This window comes from Salmo salar, chromosome ssa19 (assembly GCF_905237065.1).
Source record: "Salmo salar chromosome ssa19, Ssal_v3.1, whole genome shotgun sequence".
Classification (NCBI taxonomy): Eukaryota; Metazoa; Chordata; class Actinopteri; order Salmoniformes; family Salmonidae; genus Salmo; species Salmo salar.
In genome coordinates this window covers 18292287-18319624 of record NC_059460.1, presented here as the reverse complement: position 1 = coordinate 18319624, position 27338 = coordinate 18292287, and the positions used below count along the sequence as shown (strand labels likewise).

Sequence of the window (27338 nt, the reverse complement as noted above, 5' to 3'; positions counted from 1 at the left end):
GGAGGGCGTACAGACAGAGGAACTAAATGTGTTTTTCATTGATTTCGCTCTTCGCTGTCTGGATTCTCCCTGGTGGCGCCCCCTGGTGTTGCAGACGGGGACAACCCTCAGCGTATGCAGACGAGCGGTGGCGAGTTCAGCAAGCCCATGTACCAGAGCGTCATCAAGAAAGAGGGTGCCACCATGATGGGGACGGGGCTCCGAGCCGCTGACGCCGCCTCATTGGCCGAGGACTACGTGACTCCGCCTCCTAAGTACAAGAGCAGCTTGCTTCACCGGTACCTTAACGACTCGCTGAGACACGTGATGGTGGCCAACGGCGTCATGGACGCCAGGAAGAGGAACCACTCGGGATCCTTCAGCTCCAACGAGTATGACGACGATCTCCTCTCCCCGTCGTCCTCAGAAACCGAGGCAAACTTTGTTTATCGAGCTGGTAAGAATCCTACATTCCTTCTCACATTCTTTCCTTAATATTTAGCTGCTGCCTCTCTCTTTTTCTCTTTTTCTGTCCCCATCCGCACATTTTGGTTTTAATTCCCCTGCCCTCAGGCCCATCTGGCCCGTTCGTTGTGAGGAAGACGTTCTTGGGCGCCGTGACGGTGTTCCATTGCTGTTCCACTCCCTGTTGTCTTGTTTCAACAGCCTGGTTCTGGTTTTCCCCTTATAGAAAAACAATATGATTTCATTTTTTGCACATGTGAAACTATGTGTTTTGAGGAACACTCCACGTGATGGTATGTCATATAACCTTTCACGTGGGTTACATTTTTCACACGTGAATATTTTTCACACTTGAGATTTCCCAGGTGATGCCCTGCAAACAAAAATGAGTCATTAGTATGCACACACAAACAGTGGTTTTAACATACAGATGTCCCCGGAACATCACGCTGTCACAGCGTTTTTAACATACATGATTACATTGTGAATGTTTATTTATAGAGTAAGTATTTTTCAACATGTCCTCACCTGGGTTTTGAACTCACCACCTTTTGGTTCACGGCACTCTGATCTTCCTGCTACGCCACCATGACCGATTTCACCTGTATTCCTACACTTTAGACTCAAGTAAAGTAAATCTCAGCTTTGTTAAAAAATACACTCAAAGAAAAACGATTCCATTTATCACGGTGATTCAGGAGTAACATTAAAACATATTAATATGCCTCGTCAACAATAAACAACTATACAGAAAACCTTCAAATTGTTGAAATAAGTCAATTAAATCAATAATGAGAGAATAGTCAGATTAACTGTTAATAAAACAGCGGTGCAGATGGTACTATTTTGCTAAGAGCAGAGATGTATTATAGGTAATGAATGTTTAGAGAACCTCGACAGACTTCACATCCTAGGTGGGGTCATATTGAAAAGCTAATAGTAAGTGATAATGTCATATGTAATCATATTGTCATTGATTAAGAAAACCCATAAACCATTTGTGGTATTTTTACATGTGAAATAGCTGTTTTCACATGTTGTGCTAAAACTTTCACATGTGAAAATCGAACTCTCACGTGTTGGGTTGCATTTTCACAAGTGAAAAACTTTTGCATCCCCATGTTGTCACATTTACTTCACATGAGATCATGTTTTCACACATCCTCAATTTTGTGGTTTCATGGTATCACATGTTGAAATTTTGCATCCCCATGTCACATTTATTTTTTCATGTGTAGTTTCATGTTATCACGTTGCTTTCACATTTTGTCACGTTATCACAACTTCACATATGATCCCATGCAATCACAAGAGATCACCTGTTCTCACACTCTTCTTTCATTTCAGACGTGTGAAAGTTAATAAGGTACTTGTGGCTACTCTAATGGACCTCCTAGGTAGCTGTAGGATATGATTTTATTCTAAGGTATCTCTCTGTTCACCATGCACCTGCAAACTGATAGCTCTGATGTGGGAGTGCCTTTTAGTATGTTGGGTATGGGGTAACAGAATATTCACTTTTAAAAGTGAGATTTTCACTGGACGGTTACTTTAAGTCTATGTTGCAAATTGCACCCTATTCCCTACTTAGTTTGGGACCTTACCTAAGTCTAATATACCGCTCTCTATGTGTTCTGTTCACACCAACAGAGATAGCCTGGCCTCGCCCTCTCTTAGGTTTGCCTCCTTATGTCAAGTACACTGTGAATTCCCCCTAACTCCCCCTCTCCCCTCTAACTGGGTTTTAGGGTTTAACACCAGAGACACAACAAGACCATGTGTAACATGCTCATACTGACTACTGTTTGGCATGAGAGAGAGAGAACCGGGCAGACGTGTGTGTGTGTGTGTGTGTGCGTGCCAGCGCGTGTGATCGTGAGCAGGGGCTCAGTGCAAATAAAACAAAAACCCAAGCTGAAGTAATACAAACCAGTGGCGAGGTGGATAAACGAACAAGTGTGCGTGGGAGTATTCCTCTTGGCATATGCATTTATCACAGTGCAGTCCCTTAACCCCTGGTTTTGGTGCCTGTGGGTTGGCCTTGGATATCAGAACGGCTGTTTGTGCTGCGTGTTATGAAGGGTTCATGGTGTCATGGCGTTTCAGCCACAGCTTGCAGGTGCTGTTACCAATCAGACCTAATCTCACTGCATGGAGTTCTGACAGTTCTTCTTTAGTTCGAGAACAACTGGGCCTTTGTTCCAAAGAAGACGTCATAACTGATAATAATGTTTTCACTATTCTGTGTATACAGTTCAGTATTAAAAAGTGCCTGTAGGGAATTCGGATTGAGGTGGAGGAGTGGGAGATGGGGGGGCTAAACGTGTTTTGCGTTATCTCTGTGCGAAGGAACGGAGAGGAGTTTGAAGTGTATGTATAAGCCGGATAAGGGAGGCTGTCCAATGCAACAGTCCACCGATCACGACTGTTACAATCTTCTGCCCCGATCAGATCCTTAACTCCCTGACCCGAAACATCTCTGTCTTTCACTAAGTCACCTGCTGAGCACGTCAGTCACCAGCCAGACGCAGACCGAGATAGACCGAGAGAGAGATAAGGACCGACAGACAGAGTGGCTTAGCTTAAGCTTCATCACAGACACCCCAATCCACCCTCCCTCCCACCCAACGATTTAACAAGAAATAGTAAGAAGGAATAATTTACCTGGCCCGCATAATGTTTTAATAGAAAGTAACTATTTTATCTCCATGGTAAATATAATGTCGTCTCCCTCTTGGGATTCTGGGCTGGCCAGCCAGGCATGATTGTGAACGGTTTCTCTTTTGTTACATGCGAGAAGAGAAGGGAACTTGAATCCTGACACACGGAAAGTTCCTGGAGGCTTGGTCTCAGGGGAATTTTCACGCGAACACCTGCTAGCCCCTCTTCATTAGTGAGTGAGTGAGTGAGAGTGAGAGAGAGAGAGAAATAGCTGTTATTGTTTGGATTCAAAACAACTCCTCAAGTTAAGCTCCAGTTTGCATAATTTCCTCTGGAGATTTTCTCCCCTGTCTGAATATTCCAGATATTTTTGTAGTGAAAGAATTCCTCAGCTTTTTGACAATTACAGAGTGTCTGAAATTTCAGGCCCGAGCTGAGCTTCCCGGGCCGTAGGTGTGTTTGTGCGTCAAACCTAGGCTGTAGGAGATGGAGAGAATGAACTCTCTTGAGTTCTTGGCACTGGCACTGGCACATTCCTTATAAGCCCCTACCTCTGCTTCACTTCTGATTCGCGTAAGCCAAAGTGCCGTGCCCACCGATTGGGATCCCATTGGATAAATGTCCATTAATGGGAGAATTGGTGGATGTCTGGCATCAGCCCTGGGTTTTATCTATGACTTCAGAGAGCAGCCGAACGTGGCAGGAGATGGTGAGTGTAGATTTACTCTGACAGCGTTCCAAATGACACCCTATTCCCTACACCCTGGCCTATTCCCTATGGGCTCTGATCAAAAGTAGTGCACTACATAGATAATAGGGTGCCATTTGGGACGCACTTTTACTTTGTCCCGCACTTAGTGGAAAAACCAATAGCCTTTTTTTTTTTTTGCTTGACGATACAAAATAAAAGATCTCTGTAAAACCCTGTTGGTAATATTATTGAAAACAAGGAGCAGTAGAATTCCAATGCACATGCCAGGGGTTTCATGCCAAATTACCCTTTAATGGCATATTAAATGGCATGAATCTAGCTGAATGTTTTTCTTTTTGCTCACTACCAGATTTTGCCCTGTCCGGTATGATATAGATCATTATACGGCAAATAATTCTCAACGTTTCTGTGAAAGGGGAGAGTCAGAGATCTGGGGTAGAGATTTTTCAGAGGTTTGACAGTGGTACATTTTCTCAGGTTCTGTTCTGCTTCGGTCTAATGTACTGTACAACTAAGCACATATGATAAATCACCAACATTTTACTTCATTTGTGCTTACTTACTTTTTTTCACTCGGTCACATTAAGGTAATGGTGGCCTTTTTTGTTATTTACTAAACACTTGGTTTGTTTAGCCAAGTTTCCTAAAAATGAGCTTTTATAGGTTCTGTTTTAGATTAGATAAGTGGATCGATCAAGAAGAATAAAATGGGAAATTACTGTCTATTTCCCTAATTGTGTCATTTCAATTTCAAACTCGCATTGTTTGTGTTTTAATACCATGACAGCATTTTACTACTAAATAGTGATAAATATGTTTTATGTGTTTGCGATATTTCAGAGGGCCAAAACGTCTCAGTAATTTCGAGAAGAACACACTTTTTCCATTCTCCCATTTTCTCAGACAGATAGGTTGCTCAAGACGTTTCCAGGACACACAACGCGTTAAGATTCAAGCTCACCTGTATTTTATAGCATTAAAGTGACTTGTTACAAATGCTAGCAGGCAACATTTAACGATTACAAAATATGTTAAATGAAAACAGTAGTGTTTGACAGGACCCCGGGGACTCATAGAGGTTTGTTGAATTAGGTCACAGCAATGCAAGACAGTTATTCAATCCAGGAGAATTGTACTGTAGTCTATGTGTGTACGCTGTTTAAAAATCTGTTTAAAAGGCACTTATAAATCCCATCTCCCTAAATGGAAAGGGTTAGTAGTTTAGTAGCTTAGCTACCAGCCCGACACGGGAGGTGCTTTAGAATGATGACAGAGAGAGTGTGTCCACCATCTGTAATGTTTACTGTTTCACACGGTTTCGGTTATATCAGGAAAGAAAAAGAAAAGGTCTTGAACATTATCAGTGGAGCTGGTCAGCTTTTCATCTCGTCTAATGAGCTATAGTACTGTATATGCAGTTTGAATCCTCCATTCCTCTCAGCTCGTTTATAAAATAAGCAAAGTACTGTAATGCTTTATACAGCAGCAGTACAATTCCGTTGAACGGGTGGAAAGTCGGAAACATTCGATTTTAGAAAAGAGAAATGTCACTGAACGTAGCATTCGTGGAGTGATGGGAGAATATGTCATTTAGATGACACTAGCGTTAGGCGGCCACAGCGAGCTGAGAATACAATACTTTACTGGGTCTGTAGGGGGACAATAAGCCTCTGTGTGACATTGATGGATGTGGATTCCACTTGCAGTAGATGAGACTCATTTTAGGAATCCAGCTAGTGCAGGCAGGGACGGGAGGACTGGCCACGGATCCTTCTTTCCACCCTTTCGTAATAATAAAGGAGGGATGAGGAGGGATGGAGGGAGGGAGGGAGGAGGACAGAGGCTGTTCCAAAAGAACAACCCAGCAGCCAAGACTCACTAAGGTCTTGTGTGTGTGCGTGAAAGATCTTAACTTTTAGAATAAGTAGAAAAGGGGGGATCCCATCCCTGGCACTGACCTTTCTCTCTTTATCTCTGTCCATCAGTCAGTGGTTTTCAGTTGAAAGGCTGGAATGAGTGAGTAAGTGCTGATGTGTCCGGTAGAATACAGCCTTTTCCACACAGACTAAACCATCTCTTCTAGAACATTCATAATGCGATGTTAAGAAGTGAAGTAAATCAGGTCCTTTCCAAAAAGCAGGGCCTGCTGTAGTGTAGAGAAGAGAATCTACTGTGATGTAGGTGTTAGCATCATTGTATCTCTGTGGGCGTGGTGGGTAGTGCTCATGGTGACAGACAGAAGTGGAATCCTGGCTAGATGCCGATCTTTATCTTGGCTTGATGTTGTGGGTGTAAGAAGGGTGTGTGTGTGGATAAGTACATGGAAAGAAAAGGAGGGCTGGGTTCGGTTCGGTTGGGCTGGTTTTATATTTATGAGATAAATGTTAGCCGCCACCAACCAGACAGAAACTGGATGTGATGCTAACAGAACAGAAGAGAACAGAACGAGCCTGGTTCATTCAGACTGGAACAATCGGTTGCATAGAGAAGTAAAGTGTGAACTGACAACCATCACCCAGGCTCTGTTTATAGTGAAACTCCTAACATAGACGTCAGGAGTGGAGATTAATGTGAGGCATTTCTCAAAATGATCGTTTTTAAGTCATCAGCGTCAAGGTTTGAGGAGCGCCCAAAAACACGCAGGCAGCAGAACCCAACAATCAGCAGATCACAAAATACAGCTGGGTTAACTGACTCACTCACCCCGAGTCCACACAAAACACAAATTGGTTCTATTTAAAAAAAATAAAAGAACAGCCTCATGCCTCAAACAATTGTCCACAGTAGTGTTCTCATGGGACGGCTGCGGAATCTTTTTAATGACAGAGGAGAAGGTGTGACCAGGAGTGGTCTGAACGGTCAAGGCTCTCTCATGGACGTACCACACACACACACAAACACTATGTAAGGGCCTTGAGTTTCAACCCACTGTGAGGAAATTGCAACGTAATGATGCTGAGAGTGCACAGCAAACATATCATTTGTGTTCTAACTCCAGAATGGGCTATTTTAGTCCAAGAAAACACTTAAAAATCCAAAGCAAATTGTGTTTACACAAGAGTTTGGTGTATATTCTTTTTTTTTCTGTGCTTTTTGTGTACTGCAAACAACTTCTATTTGTCTTAAAGGACCAGGATTATTGAGAAAGACTTGGAGCGGAAATAACTCCAGCTCTGTGGTTCAGAGCACCATGTTGTTTTGCCTGTACCTGTTCAATCCAACAGAGGATAATGATAAGGCATCTGTTGGATAGTTTAACCATGAGGCCCGTTCTGAGACTCACCTCAACCGCTCGTTCAACGTCATCGGGGGATATCGTTACCATATTCATACGTCCCCAGCGACCCATACTCCTCTGTGGTTGTTCGGTCAGTGTTTTTGAAGTATGCACGAACTGATCCACAGATATCAGACATGGCTCCGATAGAGCTGGTGTACAAATCTAACCTCAATCTCTAACAGCAGGAAGAGCGGAGCTCGCTGTCGTGATGACCGTTTCCGTGCCAACCATCTGCGGCAGGCAGACATGTATGAATCTCTGTCACGCTCATCCCTGCCGAGGTTCTGATCTTCCAAGGTTCTGATGATGATGGTTGACGTTTCTCTTTTAGTTCACATTGCCTGGCAGCACACACACACACACACACACACACACACACACACACACACACACACACACACACACACACACACACACACACACACACACACACACACACACACACACACACACACACACACACACACACACACACACACACCACACAAAAGGAGCACTTTAGTTAACAATGTATTTACTTTCTGATTGAAAGGCGCTTCTCTCTAACCCTCTCATTTGGCTGGCGATGTGACTCTGATTAGCTAGTGTTTAAGCCACTGGTAAACACTCAGACGCTCTGAGACACAGCCATGTTTAAACACACCAATCACTTAGTATTTCTTCATCTCCAAAGACAAAGTGTGATTCCTATTTTGGGAATGTTTTTATCTCCCCCCCCCCCCCATCACTGAATGATGCATCGTGGTCTGAGAATGTCGTGGTCCGTGTCATCTGCTTCGCAGACGTCGTGGAAAAAGGACAGGCCAAGCCGTTTTAAAACAGTTCTACAGGGAGCATATTTCTGATATTATAGTTGATGTATCTAGCTGGATCTGGGATTGTTAATGTCTATTATATCTAAACTCAGATAGCCTGGATGTTATTACTACTACTACTAGATTATTAATAGGTACCTGTTATTGCATGCACCTACCTACAGCAAGATCTGTGGTTCTTACCAGAAAGAGGACAATAATGTAACATTTACAAACTAGCAGGAATTGTTTACAGTGACTTCTGACCTGAATCCAGGTATGTGCCCCAAATGGAATCCTATTCCCTATGTAGTGCACTACTTTTGACCAAAGTCCTATGGGCTCTGGTCAAAAGTAGTTCGTAAAATAGAAAATTGGGTGCCATTTGGGACACATACCATTCCTCCCAGTACAATGGCTCCTCTGTGGCCATAAATTTACGACTTACCAGAGGATTATTCAACTCAGCTACATGCTGCAGCCGTGATAGATTTATGGGCTGAAAATCTGAAACCTAGAGTGCATCCCATGCAGCAGATTATTCCCTATATAGTGCACTACACACTAAAAACAAATGGTTCTAAATTGTGCCAAATAAGGTTTATTTGGCTTGTAACCATAATGTAACCCTTTTTGGTGCTACAGTGAGGGAAAAAAGTATTTGATCCCCTGCTGATTTTGTACGTTTGCCCACTGACAAAGAAATGATCAGTCTATAATTTTAATGGTAGGTTTATTTGAACAGTGAGAGACAGAATAACAACAACAAAAATCCAGAAAAACGCATGTCAAAAATATTATACATTTATTTGCATTATAATGAGGGAAATAAGTATTTGACCCCCTCTCAATCAGAAAGATTTCTGGCTCCCAGGTGTTTTTATACAGGTAACGAGCTGAGATTAGGAGCACACTCTTAAAGGGAGTGCTCCTAATCTCAGTTTGTTACCTCTATAAAAGACACCTGTCCACAGAATCAATCAATCAATCAGATTCCAAACTCTCCACCATGGCCAAGACCAAAGAGCTCTCCAAGGATGTCAGGGACAAGATTGTAGACCTACACAAGGCTGGAATGGGCTACAAGACCATCGCCAAGCAGCTTGGTGAGAAGGTGACAGCAGTTGGTGCGATTATTCGCAAATGGAAGAAACACAAAAGAACTGTCAATCTCCCTCGGCCTGGGGCTCCATGCAAGATCTCACCTCGTGGAGTTGCAATGATCATGAGAACGGTGAGGAATCAGCCCAGAACTACACGGGAGGACCTTGTCAATGATCTCAAGGCAGCTGGGACCATAGTCACCAAGAAAACAATTGGTAACACACTACGCCGTGAAGGACTGAAATCCTGCAGTGCCCGCAAGGTCCCCCTGCTCAAGAAAGCACATATACATGCTCATCTGAAGTTTGCCAATGAACATCTGAATGATTCAGAGGACAACTGGGTGAAAGTGTTGTGGTCAGATGAGACCAAAATGGAGCTCTTTGGCATCAACTCAACTTGCCGTGTTTGGAGGAGGAGGAATGCTGCCTATGACCCCAAGAACACCATCCCCACCGTCAAACATGGAGGTGGAAACATTATGCTTTGGGGGTGTTTTTCTGCTAAGGGGACAGGACAACTTCACCGCATCAAAGGGACGATGGACGGGGCCATGTACCGCCAAATCTTGTGTGAGAACCTCCTTCCCTCAGCCAGGGCATTAAAAATGAGTCGTGGATGGGTATTCCAGCATGACAATGACCCAAAACACACGGCCAAGGCAACAAAGGAGTCGCTCAAGAAGAAGCACATTAAGGTCCTGGAGTGGCCTAGCCAGTCTCCAGACCTTAATCCCATAGAAAATCTGTGGAGGGAGCTGAAGGTTCGAGTTGCCAAACGTCAGCCTCGAAACCTTAATGACTTGGAGAAGATCTGCAAAGAGGAGTGGGACGAAATCCCTCCTGAGATGTGTGCAAACCTGGTGGCCAACTACAAGAAATGTCTGACCTCTGTGATTGCCAACAAGGGTTTTGCCACCAAGTACTAAGTCATGTTTTGCAGAGGGGTCAAATACTTATTTCCCTCATTAAAATGCAAATCAATTTATAACATTTTTGACATGCGTTTTTCTGGATTTTTTGTTGTTGTTATTCTGTCTCTCACTGTTCAAATAAACCTACCATTAAAATTATAGACTGATCATTTCTTTGTCAGTGGGCAAACGTACAAAATCAGCAGGGGATCAAATACTTTTTTCCCTCACTGTATATGGAACCTTTTTTTGAAGGTTCTATAAAAAATCCTCCTCATAAGGTTCTAAATGAACCTGTATGCTCTAAAGAACCATTAAAAAAGGTTGTATTTAGCACCAAAAAATGGTTCCGCTATGTTTACCACCCTTTTTGGTGCTATATTGAATTGTTTTTTTATGGTTCTTTGTAGAACCAAACAGTTTTTTAAATTCTGATTTGAATAGCCATATTATACTGTAAAATTTCCATTGGTTTTATTATTGTGTTTATTAACAAGTTGAATCAGGTGTGCTAGCGCTGCAACGGGTGTTGCAACGGGTGTGCTAGCGCTGCAACAGCAACGGTTGACTTAGTCAACCGTTCTCAATTGACCAAAGGCCATACAGACGTTTTTCACAAAACATCATCGCTGGCCATAATCCTATAATAGCAGAACCCGACAGATTAGATCAACTGGAATGACACACTCACTTACTGTTACACAAAAAGAGCTGTGAGAAAACCACGCCCCAAAATATTATATTGAGCCGCCGCCTCTACATTTGAATTATCACTAAAAGAGGAAAGAACCCTTTACTGAACTGCAAAGAGCCATTACAGGGCTTTGGGTCAGTGTGGTTCCACATAGAACCATCACCCTTCCCAAAGAAACCTTGAGGAACCCTAGTGTGTACTTTTGATCAGGGCCCACAGGGCTTTGGTCAAAAGTAGTGCACTATGTAGGGAATAGGGTGCTATTTGGGATGGATCCCTTGAAAGGTGAAATGGTCTGGTTTGAATGCTAATACTCTGTAATATTGCCTGCTAGTTTGGATTAATGTACTGTATCTCACTGGAGTATAAAAGTTTATGCAAAATATAAAACAATAGAATGCCATATTTTTTGAATACCTATTTTGGCCTTACTCACTGGTTTTGTGAACTTCCTTAATAATATATTTTTTTTTTTAAGATTTAATTGTATCTTTTATAAACAATACAAAACATACACATACAAAGGACAACATTATAGAAACATCTACTACATCAAACTTACCCAGACCCACAGGCAGTCACCCCCATCTCCAGCGCCTGCATCCCTTTCTGCCATATGGCCTGAAACTGCACCATTTTGTTTCTCTCCGTTGCCGACGCACTTTCAATATTTTCCATTGTGTTAATGAAACTTGATTTCCAAGGTTTTTAGTTTAGGTTTTTCAAGATGAGTGATAAGAGAATCGTCCAACCCATCGGGTATCCCATTACACCCCCATATGCCATATCTTGAAATATGCAGACAGACGGATTAAACGTGCGTTTACATTGTAATACTTCTGACAGCCAACTTTCTAGCTCCACCCACAACTTGTGGACTTCATAGGATTCCCAGAAAGCATGTGTTATTGAGTCATTATTAGTTCTACACTTAAGACATGACTCTGCCATTGAACTTACTTTTTACAATGTTAAAGTTATGAACTTAAAGCCAGGGCATTGTAAGCAAAGTAGGCAGTGACGGCTAATTTTCCATAAGTTCTGTCTCTTTTTCTCTATGTCGGAGTGTAACTGGCTCAGTGTGCCCCTGGGTCCTGGCAGGCCAGGCCAGTGCCAGTAAGGGCCCATGGATCCCCAGCCTCGGAGTGGATCGTTGCCCCAGAGATCGTTGCCCCAGGGAGAGAAGGAAGGAAGGAGGGATGGCGAGAGGAGTGCCAAGACATCCCTAACTTCATTCACAGACTCCCCTTGACATTATAAAAAAAGAACAGACCATTTAAAACCACCAGGAAAAGAATAGGAAAAAGCCAAGCCCTCCACCGTGTCACTAGTGACAGTCTATACAGCATGTCTGTACAGTTTGTCTGTGTGTTTGTCTGCCTTACTCTCTTTCCTCTCTGTTGTGTGTTTGTTGTTTGAGAAGAAAGGTAGGGTCCATATTTCTTTTTTTAGGTATGGGTAGAGGAAGATATTTTTACAGCTCGGTTGCAACAATCATGACTGGATAACGTATTTGGTACATTTTTATCTGTGCAAGAACTCCTATTGTCTGCACATTCACCTTATTGTAAAGTAACTGAGAGTTAAGTTGTCCCATAATGTTTCCTATCCAGTAAGTTGTGCTGAAAGATTGGTTGTGGTCTGAACGGTTTCTTCCCTCTTCGAGACGGGAACAGTCAGAGTTACTCATCTATATGGATGCTTCCCAAATAGCACCCTTTTCCATATGTAGTGCACTACTTTTGACCAGAGCCCAAAGGGCTTTGGTCGAAAGTAGTGCACTATGTAGAGAATAGTGTGCCATTTGGGACAGAAGCTAATACTGTAACTCCTGAGTCATAGCTCACTGATTGGCATTCTCCAGTCACCAGGGTCACATAATTGGGTGATCATTGGGCTGTCCAGCTCTCTATTGGTCAGTTGACCTCTGGCATCAGTGGGGTGTCTGTGATTGTGTCCGTCCCATCTGAGATGTGTTTCTCGCTTCTCTTTCGTCTGGCTGTCAGGAGCCAAAGGGGGAATAGGCTGAGCTCATTGACTGCGTGTGCGTGAGTGTGTGTTTTTTTTGTCTACTAATCTAGCGCAGCCTTTGGTTTGTGCACCACGGGCCGGTGCGGTGTGTTTATTGTTGTGTGTTGCTAACAACAGCAGCAGCTGGTTGTGATAAAACATACCCATCCTCTCTAAGCAGGTGTACTCTATTCTCTGTCTCATTTGTCAGTTCGTTTTTGCTTGTTTTGTTTCAGGTTTTTCTTCACTGTGTTCAACCTCTATTACCCACCGTGATGTTAAGTGAGCTAGTGTTTTTGGACCTTCAGCACAACACCAGAAACCATCACTTCAGTATAACAGAAAGGTAGCAGCAAAGTCGACTGCATGACTTTCGGTTCCTTAGCAAAGCAGGAGAAAAAAGCCCCAAAAGAAAATACAAATAATTAAAGGTTCCACTATGATTTATTGACAATTTATAGTTTCTTTGGCACCGTTTTTGTTTTAAAAAATCCGAGTTTTAGATGTTTTAGGCAAAGGAGGTTGGAAGTGTGCCTGCTCCGATTGGATGTACTCGACTCTATTGTATTCTGGCCGGGTCGGGGTCTCGGGGGATTCTGGGTAGACGACGCGTGCGACCACACCCTCCGCTCTGCTCCGAGGCTGCAGGAGGCCTCACACAAACATGTTTTTTATGGGACATTGGGGGGATTGAATAGCATCTGGACACTGGCTGCCCTGCTCTGAAACATACTGAACTGGAACCCACAGCCGCTTCACAGCCTCGCTGCTCAGAGAGCTCTGCAGACCAGACCTGGGTCCAAATACTCTTAAAATCATAAAAAAACATGTACTGTATCTGCTTGATTGAGTGTGCCTGTTGCAATGGAAACAACAGAAAAGTCAGATTAAAGAAACTGTAAGACAAATATATCTTTTTTTTTATCACTATGATACCCTAGTATTGTTTTTGTTGTCTGCTGTATGGCTTGTCGTCATTGGCAACCTATCAATAGGCCTTCCCTGACTGTCTGACACGATAGCAAATATTGAGCTAATATTTGAATTTAGTAACATAACAACCTCCAACACATGAAAACAATGTAATTGGGATGTAATTACATACCTGTTATTATACTAAATGAATGAATGGAGCATATTTGAATCAGTCCCAATCCTGTCTGTAGCACTGGTATTAATCCGAGAGAATAGATGGAGATACATGGAATATGCTGGAGTCTACAGCACTAGCTAGCTACGTACATTAGCTTAAACAATTGACACCTGAGTAATAGAGCAAACCAAGTGCCTGCTCGCCCACTATCAAAATAGGGGAAGCAAGCTTATGTTATTGTGCCTTCACTTTTTCTAACCAGGAAATGATCATAATCCATTGGATAATTTCCACTAGTTAGTAATGTAGAGTAGACCACTGCAAATTCTTGTCATGTATTACACCAGTCTATCAAAGTAAGAGAATGAGGCCTAATATTTCCTCTAATATTGTCAGATAGAGTCAGCAAAAGTCAATCTGGTCAGAATTCAGAGAGCTGGAAAGGGAGAGGAAGGAGAAGAGGAAAAAAACACTGTTATAATTTCAAGGCTTTTAAATGGCCTGTGACGCCGTGGAAGAAATGCTAGTTCTTGACATATAACAGATATAGTTTTTCCTTGTGAAATCAAAGGGAGAAACATAATTGCATTTGTTTTGGCTGGACTGCTTGAGAACGGTCAATCTGAAGCACCTTAAATCTAGCGTGTTACTGTTAGTCACTTCAGTCAGAGGAAAGACAGAGAGAGAAGTAAAGAGAGAGAAAGAAAAAACACAGTTGAGACTGATAAAGAGAAGGAATGAGGGAGCGTGAGAGAGAGGAGGAGAGACTCGAGATGAAGCGAGAGATAAGAACCAAAAGAGAGAAAGGAAAAGAAGGAGAGAGAGATTTGGCCTGACAAGTATTTGAGGATTTTTCTGGAATGTGCTAAACAGTTGAAACCTGAAATCCAATCTGTGGTTTGTTCTATTTCTAATCTCTCTATTTCTAGATTTTCATCTCCCTCTCTATCTCCATCTCAAATCAAATCAAATTATATTTCTGACATGTGCCGAATACAACAGGTGCAGACCTTACCGTGAAATGCTTACTTACAAGCCTTTAACCAACAGTGCAGTTTTAAGAAAAATAAGAGTTAAGAAAAAGTTTTAAAAAGTTACACAATAAAATAACAATAACGAGGCTATATACAGGGGGTACCGGAGCTTAGTCAATGTGCGGGGGTACAGGTTAGACGAGGTAATTGAGGTAATTTCTACATGTAGGTAGGGGTAAAGTGACTATGCAGCGATAATAAACAGCGAGTAGCAGCAGCGTAAAAAAAGAGGGGGGTTCAATGTAAATAGTCCGGGTGGGCATTTGATTAATTGTTCAGCAGTCTTATGGCTTGGGGGTAGAAGCTGTTAAGGAGCCTTTTGGACCTAGACTTGGCACTCTGGTACCGCTTGCCGTGTGGTAGCAGAGAGAACAGTCTATGACTTGGGTAGCTGGAGTCTTTGGCCATTTTTAGGGCCTTCCTCTGACACCGTCTGGTATAGAGGTCCTGGATGTCTGTAAGCTTTGGCCTCAGTGATGCACTGGGCCGTACTCAATACCCTATGTAGTGCCTTGCGGTCGGATGCAGAGCAGTTGTCATACCAAGGGGTGAGAATCAGAGGACCCATGCCAAATCTTTTCAGTCTTCTGGGGAAGTCGTGTGTGAACAGAGAGTACAGGAGGGGACTAAGCACAGACCCCTGAGGGGCCCCGGTGTTGAGGATCAGTGTGGCAGATGTGTTGTTGCCTACCCTTACCACCTGGGGGCGGCCCGACAGGAAGTCCAGGATCCAGTTGCAGAGGGAGGTGTTTAGTCCCAGGGTCCTTAGCTTATTGATGAGCTTTGAGAGCACTATGGTGTTGAACTCTGAGCTGTAGTCAATGAACAACATTTCACGTAGGTGTTCCTTTTGTCCAGGTAGAAAAGGGCAGTGTGATGTGCAATAGAGCTGGCGTCATCTGTGGATCTGTTGGGGCGGTATGCGAATTGGAGTGGGTCTAGGGTTTCTAAGATGACGGTGTTGATGTGAGCCATTACCAGCCTTTCAAAGCACTTCATGGCTACGAACGTGAGTGCTATGGGTCAGGAGTCAATTAGGCAGGTTACCTTGGTGTTCTTGGACACAGGGACTATGGTGGTCTGCTTGAAACATGCAGGTATTACAGACTCCGTCAGGGACAGTTTGAAAATGTCAGTGAAGACCCTTGCCAGTTGGTCAGCGCATGCTCTGAGTACATGTCCTGGTAATCCTTCTGGCCCTGTGGCCTTGTGAATGTTACTCACATTGGAGAGCGTGATCACACAGTCGTCTGGAACAGCTGGTGTTCTCATGCATGCTTTAGTGTTGCTTGCCTCGAAGAGCGTATAGAAGTAATTTAGCTCGTCTGGTAGGCTCGTGTCACGGAGCAGCTCGCGGCTGGGCTTCCCTTTGTAGTCCGTAATAGTTTGCAAGCCCTGCCGCATCCAACGAGCATCAGAGCCGGTGTAGTAGGATTCAATCTTAGTCCTGTGTTGAAGCTTTGCTTGTTTGATGGTTTGTCAGAGGGCATAGCAGGATTTCTTATAAGCATCCGGATTATAGTCCCTTTAGCTCAGTGCGGATGTTGCCTGTAATCCATGGCTTCTGGTTGGGGTATGTACGTACAGTCACTGTGGGGTCGACGTCATTGATGCACTTATTGATGAATCTGGTGACTGATGTGGAATACTCCTCAATGCCATCGGATGAATCCCGGAACATATTCCAGTCTGTGCTAGCAAAAAAGTCCTGTTGTTTCCGTATTGAGCGAGTCACTGGTACTTCCTGCTTTAGTTTTTGCTTGTAAGCAGGAATCAGGAGGATAGAATTATGGTCAGATTTTCCAAATGGAGGGCGAGGGAGAGCTTTGTAAGCGTCTCTGTGTGTGTTGAGAACTGGTGGTCTAGTTTTTTCCCCCTCTGATTGCACGTGACATGCTGATAGAAATTTGGTAAAACGGATTTAAGTTTTCCTGCATTAAAGTCCCCAGCCACAAGGAGCGCCGCCTCTGGATTAGCATTTTCTTATTTGCATATGGCCTGATACTTCTTGTTGAGTGCGGTCTTAGTGCCAGCATCACTTTGTGGTGGTAAATAGACAGCTACGAAAAATATAGATGAAAACTCTCTTGTTAAATAGTGTGGTCTACAGCTTATCATGAGATACTCTACCTCAGGTGAGCAAAACCTTGGGACTTCTTTAATATTAGATTTCGCGCACCAGCTGTTATTGACAAATACACACAGACCACCATCCCTTGTCTTACCGGAGGTAGCTGTTCTGTCTTGCCGATGCACGGAAAACACAGTCATCTGTATATTACCCATGTCGTCATTTAGCCACGACTCGGTGAAACTTAAGATATTACAGTTTTTAACGTCCCGTTGGTAGGATAGTCTCGAACGGAGATCATCCAGTTTTTTCTCCAGTGATTGCACATTGGCGAAGAGGACGGATGTTAGAGGCGGGTTACCCACTCGCCGAAGGAATGGGCCCGGTCCGGTATCAGCAGTAAATCCTTTGCGTCCGACACGTTAAAGAAAAAATCTTCGTCCAGTACGAGGTGAGTAATCACTGTTCTGATATCCAGAAGTTATTTTCAGTCATAAGAGACGGTGGCAGAAACATTGCGTACAAAATAAGTTACAAACAACGTCAAAAAACACACAAACTAGCACAATTGGTTAGGAGCCATCCCCTCCGGTGCCGTTCTCAGGTAGTCCAGCCAAAACTGCAAAGAAAAATAAGTATATATACTGTATTTAAAATTGATTCCCCCCTCCAAAAAATGTATGAATATCGCTAGCAACAACATCATTTTTTTTTTTTATTACATACCTTCAGTAGAAAAGAGGAGAATATCTTCTTTCTAATAATAATGTCAACTTTATTTCTCAACTCCTAACATTGAGTAAATTACAGTCACTGGAGACAATTACACTCACTGTAGTATCTGACAGGCTTTGAAAAAGCAGCCGTGAATAGGCTACTCGTGTGGCAAGTGCTGCTGGCTGCTGGTAAGTTTTATTGACTTGGACGTACATTTTTGCCAACACATGGCTAACCTTTGTTTAACCTGCTAAACAGCTGCTCTTAGCGAAAATGTGTTTAGAGTTACCTTTCTAGCTAATAGGCTATGTTAGAGTTTACACTTCCTCTTCCAACTATAATGTGGGCAGGTCAAAATAATGAAAAACTATCTACCAAATCTATGCATTTGAAAATATTGATTACTTCTCCTTGCCATTATCATTCACTTGATGGCAAGAAAAGATGTGAAAATGTAACTTTTTTGCCAAAGTATGATGGGGGTTCCTGGGTCGCCGGTTTTCTTTGGCAAGAAAACTGTAGCATTTACTGTTGTGGTTTTGTGGACATTATGGAAGTATTTACTATAGTATTTCTGTTTTATTATCTTTGACATGAAGTGGGGGCTTTCTCCTTGAGGAAACCTACCTGACAGACAAATACCGAAAGAGCAAATGTTCCATGACTTATAGGAAGGTAGATAGACCTGGGGTCTGAACTAGCACAATATAGTCTATACTTGGTATGTCGGTTTCTCACTTATGGGTGGCACAAATTGGGATATGCGGGAGGGGAATGGGCAGGGTATATGCACATTAAATACTGTAGTATTACTATAGTTAAAGAATGTTTTTTTGTGGACTGTAGTGTTTTTGTGGACATTACTGTAGTATTTACTACAGTTTTTTTGTGTGGGGAGGAATACTGTGGCCCTGCACGATTCTGTATTCCCGGTCTAGACTCCGGATTAAGGTCTTTGGAAAACTGAATGGGTGAGGTGAAAGACTGCAGAGCGCACCGCCTGTCCTTTCTCCGGTGTCGGTCAATGAGGTTCTGAGACCCTTGCAGGAAGAAGCAAGGACATGGTTTTCCAGCTCCACAGCTGTGTAGGAGAATTGACTTTCTCTAAGTAACCTAATAACTCTGTCCCCACCCGACCCTCCTTCCCTCACCACCTATAAGAAGCGTGGGAACAAATTCCAGCGTAAATGTGCGACTGAATTTTTATTAGCGTAAAAAATGGTCAAAACACCCAGTCGGCGATGATTTGCAGTGGTGGCGGTACAAGTGGCTGCTTGTTAAAGGGACTCGTACATGTTACGAACATTTTCTTTGCGGGAATGTGGTGCGAGGCAAGCGTCTGTCTCTCCTCCCTGCCTCTGTGTCTATAGGGCGATCTGGGAGGGCAATCATCCTAAATGAAAGCAGCTGGCGTCAGAGAGCGAGACACATACACACAGAGAGAGAGAGAATATTACATTTTAAATGTCTGTAATCTTTTGGACCTTTTGTGAGTGTAATATTTACTGTACATTTTTTTAATTGTTTATTTCACTTTTGTTTATTATCTATTTCACTTGCTTTGGCAATGTAAACATTTGTTTCCCATGCCAATAAAGCCCCTTAAATTGAAATTGAGAGAGAGAGCCTTACCTCACCTCCAATCAGTCGCCTGGTCTTGCCTAATGCTAAGCTCAATTATATATATATATTTTTTTACCTTTATTTAACTAGGCAATTCAGTTAAGAACAAATTCTTATTTTACAATGACAGACAGACACTCACAGGTTGCCTCTTAGTTTTGTCTTCTTGCACGCTCCCTCCTTAAAAGCAGTTCATTGGCCCTGGCTGTATGTTTTTCGAAGGGTGTGCCTGGAGGCTTTATGAGCAGGAAATCCAGATCTCTTTTATTGGAGGGTGCCAAGCCAGTCATCATCATCACTGGGTAGAATTCACCGCTAGGCAGAGGCTGCTGGAGCCCTGGGCCCAAACCTGCCCCCCTCCAATCACCACCCTACCCACTACCCCCTCTCGAAGCTCTCTGCAGCTTGGCAGGTAGTAAGAGTACAGGAGGCCTTCTGCGGCTGTGCCACCATTACCTCAACGCACACACACACACCACCATAACTGCCCTTCTACCTAAGGGTCTGGCTAGTGAGAACACAGAACATTAGATGGACCTGGTTTTAAACACTGGTTGAACTGATAGCTTTCATTGTTTACTGACTTCACTGTTTAATTCCTGACCAATGCTTTTTCTATGAGATATAAACAGCTCCTGTGTCTGAATGTGTCCCAACAGCATGGGAAGTTAAGTCCCTTTCTTAGTTACTTTGCTTTTTCTCTATTCCCCCTTTCTGTCTCGTTTTTATTCCTATTTTCTAATTTCTATCATATTTTCTCAGTCTAATTTGTTTCCAAATGAAAATACAAGTATATGCAGTTTGGGATAAAAAATATTTAATAAAGTGCAGTTGTTATTCATGTCAAAATACGGGTGTTAACGGTGCCTTTTTAGTTAAGATTTGGCCATTATTACATGGCTACTATTTGTTTTGCATCTGAATCAAAAGTGGAAACAAAAACACATGTTACTGCAGCACAGATTTGACCCCACACGCACATGCACTCCTCACCAGCCCTCAAACTCGGTCCTTAATTAATCCTCATTGACCCCAAGGTGTACGTCGTTAAATTAACCTCTTTTTCTGTTGTGCTTTCAGAAACCATGGACCATGGATCAAGTAAATGTGACAAGTGAGTGTATTTTACAGATTCCTTCTGTATGTTTTCATGCTCTCTCGGACATCGATTTTTCTCTTTTTATGATTATTAACTACTTGTAGAGCTCCCTCTCCTCCAACTCTGCGTTTGTTCTCCCTCTCTCCTCTCTGTTCGTTCATCTCTCTCTCTTCTCTCTGTTCGTTCATCTCTCTCTTCTCTGCGTTCGTTCATCTCTCTCTAACTCTGCGTTCGTTGTCTCTCTGTGTGTTATGTTCAGCGGTGGTGTTCAGAAGGAGAAGGTACGGGGCAAAGATGAGACGTACTGGAAAGAGATCAACGCAGCCATGGCCTTGACTAACCTGGCGCAGGGAAAGGACAGCAGCGGATCAGGGACGACCAGCTGCATCATCCAGAAGTCCTCTCATATATCAGAAGTAAAGACTGTCAAAGTGCCTCTGGTGCAGAAGTACTAGCACCTATCACGGAGTCGTCTGTCTCCAACTCATCTTCCCTTCTACTCTCTATGCAACACCAACCTTCCCTCTGAAAACTCACTCGGAAGAGACAGTCAAAAACAAGAAACAAGTACTCTCTTTTTTCTGTCTGTAAACATGCAGCAGAACTGAAGACATCCTATTTTGGTGTGTGGGTTGTGTTTTGACCTGCATCACATGATTTAGACAGGTGTTGACATGATCATCGTTAACTGCATTGTTCAGTTCTGAACGAGACACTTTTGTTATGTTAACTTATTTGATGTATCTGAATTTCATTTTTTTTTTTTATACTCCGAAATTTGTATTGTACTTTTGCCAAAGTGCCTTTTTGGAAGCAAAGCAACACACCCTTTGTGGTTAATAATGTACAGAGTGCCTCTGGGAACATAAAGGACTATCTGAAGAGGCAAAATAATATGGTCTTATAAGCTTCTTCTGAAGGACTCCCCCCCTCCATAATATGTGCCTTACAACGTGAATGAATTTAGCTGACCTTAAATAACATGTGTACTATTCTAATTTATCAAGACACACACACACACACACACACACACACACACACACACACACACACACACACACACACACACACACACACACACACACACACACACACACACACACACACACACACACACACACACACACACACACACACACACACACACACACACACACACACACACACACACACACAAAAAAAAAGCAGTGTGTGGCTAAATGAAATTAAACTAAACAGACAATAACTGTGAATACATAGATAAACTTCACTCCAGCCAAACACACTAACACCTAGCACTTGAGGGTCAGAATGGATAGGATACCAGCAGATCCATTGTGCTGTTGTTAGTCACAACCACCATCATGTTTTCCACAGCTCGGCCTTGGGGTTTTATTTCTGAGAGGGGATGGATCCTTATCGAGGCTTTTAAACTGGAAAGCGCAAGCAAATGTTGAACTAGCACCAGCATACAGCAGGCATGCTCACGTGCACACACACACACACACACACACACACACACGCAGGCAGACCAGCAGACAGGCGTGCAAACCCACACACACTCGGGTCGGAGGTTTAGTCGGCACTGTGCTGTATCTGTTTAATCAAAGAGGGCCATGAACTAAAGGGATGTTTTTCTTTCTGTTATCAGTGTAGTATTATATGAAGTACAGTGTTGCTCCCTTATATGTTTTCCTTTAGAACAAGGTACGTCAACAGTGGAAAAAAGACTAGGAGGTCAATTTAATCCAACCCGGATTGCAGTATTTACGCAGTTGTTATTTTTCCAATGGTCAAATGAATTCACAGACTGGTCTTGGGTACTGTATCAGAATTAGAAGTGCGTGGGCATGTGATGAATATTGTACATAAAGACACCGAGTAAACATTGCTAAGGCGGGTTTGATTGAATCCCAGCCTAGCTCACCATGCCGTTTAATCCTACACTCACTCCTGCTTAGCTGTTCAGAATCACATTCAAATGGCTGTTTACAAGAAGCCAGAGAGAGAGAACAAGAGAGACTTTCTCAAAAAATTACAAATAACTAGCCTTTTCAGTATTATCTCTTTGTCAGCCAGCAAAGCAATTGTTCAAGTATTTGTTATTGTGAGTTTGTTTATCGCAGTGGTTGTTCTGCTGTATCAAAGTTTTACTTAACCATAACGCGTTGTGTTCCTTTTTTGACCGAATGGAAAGAATCCTCCTTAAATACTTATAAAGTATGTTATTTACATTGTAGCAACCCAATGCCAAGTACACAACTGAGAGAAATCAAGTTGGACTGTTATTGTAACTAGTCAGCCATTTTCTGCCGACTCACTAATTGTATGTATATCTTCAAGGTACTGTTTATGTGTCAGAATCTACACTTTTTTAAATTCTCTGTGCTGTTTGGGCCCATTGTTTGACAACCTAGACTGTGCTTGTGGTCAAGGGGTGATTTAGAAAAGCTGCACAAAGTTACTTTTAGCAATGACTCTTATTCTTGAATGTGCAAACCGTTAAAAGCTGCACTTTAAACTCTCTGTTCTCCAATAGAAAGAAACAGAAGAAAAGGCGTCATTGAGAATTTATGGGATTGATTTGAAGGGGAAAACAATGTGTTGAGGCTTCAGAGGCACAGAACAGCCATTGTTTTACCTGTACACCCTGTAGGGACACAGAATCAGTCAGCAAACTAAATGTACCCCAAGGCTTCGGTCCGGTACTGTACTTTTTTTTCTGTGCAAAAACTCATGCTTTCAAACAGATGCTGACAAACAGAAAGCAATTCACTTTTGTCATATTTTAGAAAATCTATAAATTATTAAGGATTGTAAAAAAATAAGTTGGTGAGAATAGTCTTTTTTTATTGTTAAGTTATGAGTTAAAACATTTTGATAGAGACTGGATTGTTATCCAATGACCAAATGCATAATATCTCATTGTATTGTCTGATTTTGCTTTTATGTAAACATTTATTTTGTTAGTCTATGGTTACTTCCACAAAACAATGAATAAACCTTTGAAGAAATTGTATGATATTGACTTTTTGCTCAATTTGGGACTCTATAAAACATACAGTATATATATATATATATTCATGGGAATTATATAAACTTTTATGAATTTCTTTTGAACCATTGAGTTATTTTTCTATCAACTTTTACACATGAGAAAAAAATTCATTTCGCTTTTACTCTGATCAAAAATATGAAACTCTTGCATCACTCTACCAAAACTTTACATTAAAATATATATTTTTTAAACTGCACTTGAAAATAAATCTGAATTCACCACAGTTTGGTTTTGCAACATTAACTCCTCACCGTTATCTGCTAAAAACACAATTAAACCTGCACTTTTGGCATTCTGGGTTAAAGAGGTCCTTCCCAGCCATGTTTGTTTGATTGGATAATTCCCACAACATTAAGCCTTGCAAAAATATAAAGTAGCAATTCATCTCTGATTGGGCCTCTGTTAAAACAGAATGTTGACGTCTTTTGCTTTCTTCTCAGAATTTTTCTGAATAGGCCACCCCATTAATTAAGCTAAATGCAATTGTCTTTGGTTTCTGTTTAGTACATACTGAAACCCAACAGGCATACAAGCCACGAAATAGAAATAGATTTAAGGGACTAGAGCAGGAATAATGTAATGTAATTTCCTTAGTGAAAACACGTCACCCGCCCGCTGTTCTGAAGGTCTTAATTCTGATGATTATGTCACAAATGGCATGCTTTTCCCTATATAGTGCACTACTTTTGACCAGGGCCCCAGAAGTAGTGCAGTATATAAGGAATAGAGTGCCATTTGGGATGCAAACCATGATTCAACAGAAGAAACACAAACAGCTCCCAATGTGAGACATGTTTATTTACAATACAGGAGGGGTGGGGTTTTCTAAAGAGCATTTTCAGAGCTTAACCAACAAATCAGACAACCCCTGTTTTACAGCTCACTGTATACATCAGTGGGATGTCTCTGTCGCTGCAGATTCACAGTTAAACTGGGCCCCTGTGTTTGGTATCGCTGCTATTTGTTTGACTTCATTGGGATTCTCAAACAGTGCCTTAAAACAGTTGTGTGTTCTTTGTGCATTCTGCAAATCGACTTATTACAATATGGACTAATGTAGATATGGTTTCTCTATACAGATCACAGTGACTAACTGTGGCGTTGTATTTGTACAATGCGTTTGATACAGTGTGCACAACCAAGCCTTTGTGCAGGGATCATGCAGTAAAGTTTGTCTCCCCTCCACAGTGAAGTTGGAGGAAGCGTGAATTCGTGGCAAGAGACGCTAGGTGTGTCCTTGTCCTCGGGGTTTGGTGTTGGCGGCGGGGCCTACACCCTCTCCTCGCCTCTCCTCTTTAGCTTCTATTAATGGCTCTACCATGCCATCGCTCTGCTTGCCACCCTTTCCTGAGCCCTGCCGCGGGGCCAAGGCCCTTTCACTCCAGGGACGGCGCGCGAGAGAGAGGGGAAGAGAGGGGAGGTAGGGAGAGAGACACAGAGAAACATACAGAGGCAGAGAGAGAGAGAGAGACACAGAGAAACATACAGAGGCAGAGAGAGAGAGAGACACAGAGAAACATACAGAGGCAGAGAGAGAGAGAGAGAGAGACACAGAGAAACATACAGAGGCAGAGAGAGAGACACAGAGAAACATACAGAGGCAGAGAGAGAGAGAGACACAGAGAAACATACAGAGGCAGAGAGAGAGACACAGAGAAACATACAGAGGCAGAGAGAGAGACACAGAGAAACATACAGAGGCAGAGAGAGAGAGACACACAGAGGCAGAGAGAGAGAGAGACACAGAGAAACATACAGAGGCAGAGAGAGAGACACACAGAGGCAGAGAGAGAGAGTATACAGAAACAGAGAGTCCAAAGTAGTCCTTCCCAAGCCAATGAACACAACACCACAAACTGCATGACGCTGCCTGGCCCTGGAAAGCCCTTCGCCGCACGGTCCATCTATCAGTCAGGACCAATCAGGCGAGGGCTCTTTGAGGGGCCAGCGGCTCAGCAAGGGACCACTGGGGATGTACTGGATCCCTGAGCCAACTGGAGCGCAGCTCTCTCTCTCTCCCCCTCCCTCCCTCCCTCCCTCCCTTTCTCTCTTGTCTCTCAGGCAGCTATCCCGGACACGTCCCAAAATAATTCTATCAGGTGTTTTGACCCGTCTCTCTGTTCTCATCTCTCATTAAGTGGCCTGGCAAACATCCACATCTGAGCAATAGTTTCCATCTAAAATATTAAGCGATATTCCATCATGTTTTCGTTTTTTTTATGTTATGTCCCAAATGGCACCCTATTCCCTATATAGTGCACTACTTTTGACCAGGACCCATAGGGTTCTGGTCAACAGTAGTGCACTATGTGGGGAATAAGGTGCCATTTGGGACTCAGATTTGGTGTTTGTCTGGAGGATTTGAAGTTGAAGACTCGCATTTGCTGAAAGATTTGAAAAGCGTTGCGGAACTAAAAGCTGTTATCTCGGAGCGCACGATCGAGAGACGGACAAGTGGAGAGATGTTAGGCGCTTGGCGGACAACTTTACTTGACACACTCCAGATCACCTTGTTTTTACCCAGCCAGCAAAGGAATGGAACTCAGAGGAAAACCACACGGGATGAAATCCAAGAACCAAAGACTTTATTCCTGAAAATCATTTAAATGAACAAAACAAATTGTAAAGTATTTCTTATTTGATGAGGGACTCTAACCTTCACCACACTGAAGTAATTAGTTGCCTTTCAGAGGAGAGGATGCTCCAACGCATGGCACTGTATTGCCTATATAGGGCTCCGGTCAAAAGAAATTCACTATAAAGGAAATAGAGTGCCATTTGGGATGCAAACCTTGTTGTGTTTCCACTCATACACAGTACGCTTGGAGACAAATCTGAAGAAAAAAAGCATTCAGCTTGTTATTCAGAAATTCCTCAACTAATTTATTGATTAAAACTGTCCGGCTTTGCAATCTTCTCAGCAATGGGACCGGTACTGATCAACTGCAGGTGCATATCACAGGAGGTTGGTGGCACCTTAACTGGGAGGATGGGCTCATGGTAATGGCTGGAGCGGAATTAGTGGAATGGTATCAAATACATCAAACAAATGATTCCCAGGTGTTTGATGCCGTTCCATTTGCGCCGTTCCAGCCATTATTATGAGCCGTCCTCCCCTCAGCAGCCTCCTCTGCTGCATGTGTGTTTTGCCATTTTTTCATGTGCCTTTTTAACATTTTTACATCATATAAAGATGAGGAAGCTAACAAAGCCATGTAAGGTCACACAGATACTGTTGTAGGAGTCTCCGCTCTCATGATAAGGAGTGTCAACAAGACACACAGGAGTCAATGGGTCAAAAAGGGTGATGACATTTCAAGGATGTGTCCCAAATGATTCTATTTTCTATATAGAGCACTGCTTTTTACCAGAGTCCTATGGCCCTGATCAAAAGTAGTGCACTAAATAGGGAATAGGGAGTCAAATTGGGACATAGACAAAGTCTTTAAACTGTTGAAACAGACTGATATGCACTTACCTAAAGACTAAAGATAAGGGCTCAGACACACCAAAGCGTTTGCTGGCCGAGAGTACTTGCACCTCCAAGCATAATTTGCAAACCGAGTGTGTACCGTCGGCAGTCAGATGTTTACACAACAAATTTACGATCGGAATTTTAACACCCAAAGTCCTAAATGTAATACTTTATTTTCAATTATATAATTATAAGTGTTAAACTAACACTTTTCAAAGTATTGATAAACTAACACCCCAAGAGTGTTGCAAATTCCAACTTAAATTAACACTATTAAAGCTGTTGTTACACTTTCTCACTGTTAGGGAATTAACACCTGCGGTGTTACAGTAACTCATTGTAGGGTGTTGTTTTCTATCTGCTGTAAAGTCTTATTTGCATATTTATTTCCCAGGGTGCCTTTCGAGTGAATTTTAGATGTACCAATACCACGCATGACTGTGTTCACATTCGAAGGCTTTCAGTCCTGTAGCTCACCAAGTGAGTGCAGAAGTGAAGATTTTATCCTAAAAATGTAATTGTTTTTGACAATACCATATTTCGACAGCTAGTTTTACCCTAACACAATAGTCTGACA

The 27338-nt window shown here is 42.6% G+C and overlaps 1 protein-coding gene across 2 annotated transcripts in view; it reads left to right on the top strand.

Annotated features, from left to right (window-relative positions):
* The window catches only part of mkxa (mohawk homeobox a), a 31710-nt gene extending 10386 nt beyond the window's left edge, over positions 1–21324 (top strand). The window contains exons 5-7 of one of the 2 annotated variants that reach the window (XM_014157493.2): positions 95–436; positions 20231–20264; positions 20509–21324. In XM_014157493.2, the coding sequence (XP_014012968.1) occupies positions 95–436; positions 20231–20264; positions 20509–20704 (572 nt within the window). In that variant the 3' untranslated portion in view covers positions 20705–21324. The remainder of the gene's footprint in view (positions 1–94; positions 437–20230; positions 20265–20508) is intronic. The other variant, XM_014157492.2, reaches the window with a different exon arrangement.
* Positions 21325–27338: the final 6014 nt, after the last annotated feature.